Below are 8,326 nucleotides of genomic sequence, written 5' to 3'. Positions count from 1 at the left end.
AAAGTATTTATGGTTACTTTTATTTTCCTTACAAGAAAAAGTAAAACTTAATTTTGGTTAAAAAATTAGGACAAGACCCTAACAAATCTCCCCTTTTTGGCTTGATTTTCTTCACTTGATCTTCCTTCTTCACATCTTCGATCCTTGTTTTTAACATAGTCTTCATCACTGCTGCTTGGCTTGTTTAAAAATAGAGCTTTTTGTTTAAAAAATATATGACCCCTTTCGGATTAAAAATATTGAAGCCCTTTGTAGGGTCAAAGTAAGTTTTATTTTAAAATATGTAACAACAAAATTGTTGAAAATATGATTGATAATTGTCTCCACATGTAGTTTTATTTTGACAAGATATCTTTATTACCGTCAAATTGGTTGCAAATTTAATCTCAACATGTCCTCAATGAACCATCAGACCATTGAACCATAGACTTTGATACCACTTGCTGGGTTCGAAATCGAGAGGGCGTTATGCGTAAGCTATTTGTTGTAAATCATGTAGACGATAATTCAGATGACAAATAAAATAATACTAAAAAGAATAAAATTATTAAATGTTTTGTCTAGTTGTCCTACATATTATAAAACTTAATATAAATGAAATCATAAAAAATTTTAGAGAGAAAATCTTCCCCTAAACAACTACTCTTAAACTACTACGTTGTTGATGTTATTGTGTTATGACTTGAGAAGAGATATCTTCTATTTATAGAGCTACAAAACCTTCCTCTAAGAAAGAATAAAGCTAATATATATTTAATAGGAAGAAGATCTTTTCCAATAAGGAAATCTTTTTTCATAAAGAAAAGTAATTCTGATTGTGGTAGAAAATAAGGTGAAATAGGAAATTTAGAGTAAATCCTAACAAATCTCTCCTTGGTATGAATTTTTAGTAATTCAATGTTGATCTTCTTCTTTTTCACATAATCTTAATCTAATCTGCATCATTGTTGCTTGCCATGGTTAAAAATAAAGTTTAAAATATTATGAGTTAAAAATGATTTAAAAATACTTTCTTTTTAAAGATGCAGCAACAGGAATGTTAAAAATATGTTTTAAACTCCTTTTCCATATGTAGCTTGACAAAGATCTTCATTATCATCAAATCGATTGCATCTTGATTTGAAATCGCTATCGAACCTATTTAGTCTCATCTCACCACACCACTAGATCTTTGAACCGTGGGCTCTGATACCATTTGTTGGGTTCGAAATCGAGAGGGCGTCATGCGGAAGCTTATAGTTTGCAAACCAAGACGGTGATTATTCAGAGACAAATAAAAATATACTAAAAAGATTTATTATTAATACGATTTGGTCAAACCACCTACATATGAAAAACTAATAATATAAAACATAAAACCTATTGAAAATGCATAACACGGGGAGAAATCTTTCCTTAAACAAGACTCTCTAATGAATACATTGTGGATACTATTGTGTTATGGTATGAGAAGGGGTATTCTATTTATAGATGTTCATAATCTTTCCTTCAAGAAAGAGGTTTGTCAAATATGAAAAAAATTATATTTTTTATAGAAAAAAAGAAAAGTATTTATGGTTACTTTTATTTTCCTTACACCAAAAAGTAAAATTTAATTTTGTTATGAAAATCAGGACAAAAACCTAACACATAGCACCAGACCAAATTCATCACCGTCGAAATCATACTTCCACCAATGTTATCAACCATCACCAAAGACATCAATTTTCCTGACCTCGACCAAATCCATCACCATCAATATTGTCATACTAAATCCTAAAAGTTTAATTAATTTTGATATTCAAACCCCATCTGATGTTTGAGATCGTGTTTGTGCTTTTCAATGGAAGAAATGATTTTAAAAAAATTATTATATCTTGTGTACATTAAATTTTAAAACACGATGAAGGCAAAAAAAAAAGGTGGGGTGTGAAGATTGAGAAGAAAGGAGGAAGGGTAAGAAAATTTGTTCTCAGAAAAAATGGGTGAGACTGTGATGGTGAAGAAGAAAGGGGCATGGGGGTGGGGGTCGCCTAAAAATTTGTACTTTGCAACCAAAAAACGAAGAAATAAATAAATTTCATCAAAACGTGACTCTTTTTAATTATTTTTATTTTTGTGTCACGTCAGCTTCTAATAGTGTTAAATTCACTGTCATATTTACAAGAGCATAATAAATCGACAAATTAATTTGAGTATGAAATCGCTTTTTCAGGAAAACTTTAAAGTGCATTTGATATCTTTTTCTTATTTTGTATTTTGTGTTTAGTAGTCTGAAATCAAAAATCCAATAGACTAATTAGGATTCAAGTCCATATCATAGAATCCCATATTCCGTCGCACTATAGATAATTGTATTGGTCAAGAACTACAAGTTCTATTTTTTTATTTTTTTTTGAGTTTTGGCATGCTACTAGCATCTTAGTCGGGCCCGCAAAAACATGTCAACCATGAATTGTAATATAATTTTTTCATTCTTCTTTAAAATTACATCTCTTGATTTTGTGATTTGATTAATTGTTTTGCAATTTAGATAGAAGTTCTCCAACTTTTATGGTACCACAGTCTCTCTCCCTCTTTCCTCGTATATCTACTTCTTTGTAACTACCATCATCTCAATGAACATATATATGTTACACTAAGTCAATTATTGTTATTAATAGATGATCAAATATGGCAACGGGGACTTATGTTCGATTAACAAAGGAACAAGAATCCTCATTGCAAAACATTACGCCTGGGGAGCTTAATCAACCCATTGATGTCCAAAAGGTCCAGTTCATCTTCCACTCATCTCTCATTTATAAGTTTTGATTTCTTGGATTTACGTAATTCCTGAGACATTAGTATATATTACTGTCATGAAAATCTTACTTATAGTTAATGAAATAAGTCTATCCAGTTTGTATCTTTTAAATACAAAAACTACATAATGATGGTAGTAGAGAAATGGATCTAATCTCACATCGTCGGCCCGGGGGATGCGGATAATTAAAATGACAGATAACATACGTCAGTTACCTTGCATTTATCCGCTAGTTGAATGTATTTAAAAGTATATTTCGCTCAAGTATCAGTTATATCATGTGTTGCCGCTCGTCTAAAATTTTCACCTTTTCATTTGTAATACATCGCATCTTCTTGGTCTTCAATCAAAAGGAAAAAAACACGTATCCTATATTCTCCGTTGTCATTGTTTCCTTAGCCCTAACGATTTATAACTGTTTGCCATGATTATAATTATACTAGACATCTCAAATACAAAGAGTATCCACGAGCGGAGTTAGTTAGGGTCAAGGGGTAATTCGTTTCTTTTTCGGTGGTAAATTACATTATCTATAGATGGTTGTAGATGTTGAACCTCTTTAGGCTTCTTCATATGTTTACTTCTTTATATTTTGAACCTCTCAATGCAAATCCTACTTCCGCCACTTTGTATTTCAGAAGATTACTTTTACATTCTTCTGTGCTTTATGCTATGTAAATGTTTTAGTTTTTTTTCTTCTTTTTTAATTATATTTATTTTTCATTTTGTAATTTTTTTTTTATTTTGAACTTCAAAGAAGCACAGTGAATATGAGAACCATAATTCCTTTATAGGTATGGATACTTTCTACAGATATTAATATGAGTGAACTTAAAAACAATTTCGCTGGAAATAGTAATAGGCAGAGGTCTAGTAGGAGAGAATTTGATGTGCGAAATCGCAGCAACGCCTAAACTGTGAGAATCAAGTTTAAAAGGAAAATTTGTCGAAAAGATATCTGAGGAATGAGATGGCCGTTTAATTTTAAAATAGTAAAACACAGAAACTGATAACAATGAAGATGGATGATTGAAGAGAAAATTCATGGGGTATTTGATTTTCAGAGACTTATCTCTTGTAAATTTTGGACGAAGAAAAATTCTCTTATCTGGGGTGACGGTAGGAATAGGCTTGCTCAAGACAATATGAAAGTCTCCATCCGTTTGAAGAGTTTTGTTTATTATTCTACTTTTTTATTTTATAAAAAATCTAGTAAGGGCAATTTAGTAATTTCACTTTAAGTTTTTTAAGTTGGTGCTTTTAATATATATATATATATATATATATATATATATATATATTCGAATCAAGTAAAATAATGTTTTTTCCTTTTGTCAAACTAGAAAGAAATTCATCAATCAGTTGTTTGGTTTATATTTTCTTGTTACGCACAAACATATAGTCGAATAATTTATAATTATATAATTATAAACACTATTTTACTTGATTCGAAAAGTGTTAATTAGGACCAAATAGGGAACAACCTGTCACACCCCTTTTTAACTAAAAAGAATCAATTTAAGGTCTGAAAGGGTTTTTATTATTAAAGTGACAAAAATGAAGATTTGTTTCGAAAAAGATACGTTTTACAATTTACTCAGAGTCGTCACTTGACATAATCGGGTGTGCCAAATCACCATTGAAATCTTTTTTCAAAACTATTTTTGACTCTTTAAAAATGGTTTGCGAACAGAGATTCCGGTTAAAGAATTTAGTTGACCGAGGGGAAGGTGTTAGGCACCCCTTAGACCCGTGGTTCAATCACGGTCGCTTCATATAGTATATCAGCTAACATGACACTATAGAATGCATAAACCAAATAAAACACACAAACCAAGCCAACAAACAAATCAAACAAAATTCAAAATCAAAATTAGTGTCCAGTCCAATTTATTACAGACCCAAAATAAAAAGGTACTGAAATGTAAACCTGCGCTAATCTACACTAATCCTAAACTATGCTCCAATGTTTTACCAGATGCCTCAGCCTTAATCACGAACCACCTTTTGCATACATGATACATCAGAGCATTCCCTGATGAATAAATACAATGTGTCTCAGGGCATTCCTCGGCCAAATGAGTACATTTTTCAAATGCGAGACTAACAGAATTATTCAACAAATATTCTAAACATTCAATACTCTATAATCCCTAAGTCTTGCATACGCAACCTACGGTTTTCCAATCGATGCTCGGTCTAAGACATAATACTATCAAGTTCAAGGAATTTAACATCCATTTCAAATCAAACAAAAGTAATTAATCAACACAAGCCGATATTCACTTTTACCGATTTTTAATCCCTTCCCCAAATAGCTTTTCAGCAGAAATTTCTTATGTGAGGCATAGCTATCCAACTCATACCAACGCTGAATTTATACCACAATCAATTATCCATAACAAGTAACGTCAACATCAACAAAATCACCCAATCATCATGATCTAAAACACAATCATAGAATCAATTTTCAAATTTAAGATAAAATAAAAAAAGAGTTTAAGAATTGGACCTCAATTGTCGATTTCAATATATAAAATAGTTCGACACCACCAATGGATTTAAATACCTTGATCCGAACCTCAACCGATGAACCTACGCGAACTCGCCAACTCGATTGAACCCAAAATCACAAAAACAGACACACGACCCGAAGCAAAATTACAAAAACCGAAAAACCCATATGCAATTTCTCATCAAAATCAACCTAAATAGGCTGATTTCATGATAGTTCAGATTTTTTGGCGATAAGAGATGAATTTTGGATCGGCGGTGCCTGAACCCGATAAATAATAGTTGATTCCGGCAAGTTTTCACCAAAAAAGCCAATACTTGTTGTTTCCCCCTTTTTTAAGGATTTTTGCTTCTACGGTTCCTGTTTGTCTCACAATTCTCATATTCCCGTCCCTTTTCCCTCTCTATCTCTCCATCTCTCTCTCTCTCTAACTTTTATGTATGTGATGGTGTATTTTGCTGTGATGTGAGGTCGGTGTTTGAATGAAATTATGTGTGTATTCTATATGTGGGAGTGGTGTGTCGATCTCAGTGAGTGTATAGAGTGTATTATATAAAGTGATATTGTCTGATTTGTGTTGTTGTGTATGTGAATTATCCATAGAGTGTAATTGTTCTCTCTATAGGTGTGTGGGTCTTTTTGTATGCGAATGTGTGTGTATATTCCATTGTGTATGTGATGAATTGTGAGGGTGAATCCTTTTTGTGTGATTCCAGCTGGGCCCCTTCTCTATTTTTTATTGTTTGTGTAATTGTGTATATCTGTTATAAAAAAAAGAATAAAATTGTAAAGAGGAGTGGGCGGGGTAACGTGGGTAGGGAGATTAGGTAGAGGTAGGGGGTGGGGTAGGATAATGGTTAGGGTGAAGCATAAAAATTAGTTAGGATAAGAGAATATTAGGAATTAGGAATTTAATTTGTTAGGATTTGTTGTATTTGTTTCCTTGTGGGAAAAGTTTAAAATGGGTGAAGGTGTATGATAAAGTGAGTTAAATGAGTAAAAATATTTTTGGAGAGGGACAAAATTACGTGTTTACATCATGTCTCCTTTGGATGTAAAAAAAAATATTTTCATACAAAGAAGTAGATGACGAGGCAGAATTTTGTCCCGATCATTATTTAAAATAATGAAACAGAAGGAAAGAGGGCAACCAAGTCTTTATTTTATTCATCATACCCATCCCAAGTTATGAGGGAATCAAGTCACACGTATCTCCAAGGTTTGGAAGAAGAGAAAATATACCGATCTAGAGAGTCGAGTGAGGCCCTATTGAGGTTCCAATCACGACTCTGTTATTACATCAAAATAAAAATTACAAGTTAAAAAGATTAATGAAATTACAAAAGTCCTATTTATACAACTTCTTTTAGACTCTTGACTTGAGTTTTTGATGCTTTCAAAATTGACAAAAGATCTGATCTTCTTTGGGAAGAACTTGAGAATGGATTCTTTCTATATACAAAATTTGGTGTTGAAGATGAACTCGAACATTGACCATGTTCTTCATATGGGACTTCTGAAGTTAAATTTAAAAATCCTCACCTTATTCTTAAGGTGGGCTTATGACTTACAATTTCTTCACCCTGTTACTTCGCTTTCAATTTATTCACCTGATTGCTTGACTTTTCAATTTCATCATCCTGTTCTTCAGGCGGGCTCTTGATTTGTCATTTCATTACCCTGTTCTTCAGGCGGGCTAATGATTTTTATTTTCATCACCCTGTTCTTCAGGCAGAATCCCGACTTTCAATTTCATCACACTATTTTTCAGACGGGCTCCTGGCTTGCAATTCTACCACCTAATTCTTCGACCGAGCTCCCGACTTGTAATTTTATTACTCTATTCTTTGGGTGGGCTCCCGGCTTGTAATTTTCTCATTCTATTCTCTGGATTACAGTTTCCTCACTCTATTCTTCGATTGAGCTTCTAATTTGTAATTTCATCACCCTATTCTTCGGGCGGGCTCCCAACTTATAATTTCCTCACTCTATTTTACGGTCGAGCTCCCGACTTTTAATTTCATCACCTTATTCTTAAGGCGGGCTCCCGAATTGCAATTTCTTTACTCTATTCTTCGTGCGAGCTCCCGACTTGCAATATCATCACCCTAATCTTCGGGCGGGCTCCCGACTTGTAATTTCCCCACGTTGTTCTCTGGACGAGCTCCCGACTTTCAGTTTCATCAACCTATTCTTCAGGCGGGCTCCTGACTTATAATTTCCTCACTCTGTTCTCCGGGCGAGATCCCGACTTTCAATCTCATCACTCTGTTCTTCAGGAGAGTTTCTGACTTGCAATTTCCTCACCCTGTTCTTCAGGCGGGCTCCTTACTTTCAATTTCATCACCCTATTCTTCGGGCGGGCTCTCGAGTTGTAACTTCTTTACTCTATTTTTTGAGCGAGCTCTCGACTTGTAATTTCATCACCCTATTCTTCAGGAGGGCTCCTGACTAGGGATTTTCTTACCCTGTTCTCTAGGCACGCTCCTGAAATTAAAATAAAAACTATAACATAAATTATCCCACACATAGATTATGAAAAAGAAAGATTTCATTTTCCAGAAAAATAAAGTCTCATTTTGCTAGGAGGGTCCTAAAGTGAAGCTCCTAATAACAGGAATTAAATCTTCCTATTGCCCCAGTTTATCATCAAAAGCTTTTGCAGGTGTCAAACCAAATCACAACTACTTGTAACAATGCATAATACAAAGATGAATCATGTTTTTGACTAACAAATGTACCCTTTTGAGGGTAAAATTGAATGAGTGAGACCAACAAGTCCCTCCTTTAAGAGTGAAAGTGAAAGATTCTTACAAAACTGCATCTTTTAGGATTAAAGGCTCAAATTAGGATGTGCACCTCCTAGCCACGAGACATAAAAGACCCAAATTTAAGAATGTGTCTCTTAGGGGTACAAGATGATGATTTCTACCATAATTGTGATTACCAAACCTATGCAGCAACACTGCTCTTGCATTTGTAGAAATGAGGAATTCCACCTCTAGATATTTGCGCTTTGAAGCCTT

At 33.5% G+C, this 8,326-nt stretch overlaps 1 protein-coding gene across 2 annotated transcripts in view; it reads left to right on the top strand.

The window, feature by feature from the left end:
- The first annotated feature begins 2,465 nt into the window (after positions 1 to 2,465).
- Positions 2,466 to 8,326, top strand: part of LOC107843665 (cell number regulator 6) — a 51,490-nt gene continuing 45,629 nt past the window's right edge. The window contains exons 1-2 of one of the 2 annotated variants that reach the window (XM_016688032.2): positions 2,466 to 2,535; positions 2,643 to 2,751. In XM_016688032.2, coding sequence (XP_016543518.2) covers positions 2,653 to 2,751 — 99 coding nt within the window. In that variant the 5' untranslated portion in view covers positions 2,466 to 2,535; positions 2,643 to 2,652. Of the gene's footprint in view, positions 2,752 to 8,326 lie in introns of both variants that reach the window. The other variant, XM_016688031.2, reaches the window with a different exon arrangement.

Source organism: Capsicum annuum, chromosome 10 (genome assembly GCF_002878395.1).
Source record: "Capsicum annuum cultivar UCD-10X-F1 chromosome 10, UCD10Xv1.1, whole genome shotgun sequence".
Taxonomy (NCBI): domain Eukaryota; kingdom Viridiplantae; phylum Streptophyta; class Magnoliopsida; order Solanales; family Solanaceae; genus Capsicum; species Capsicum annuum.
This window is presented reverse-complemented; position numbering and strand designations above follow the sequence as displayed.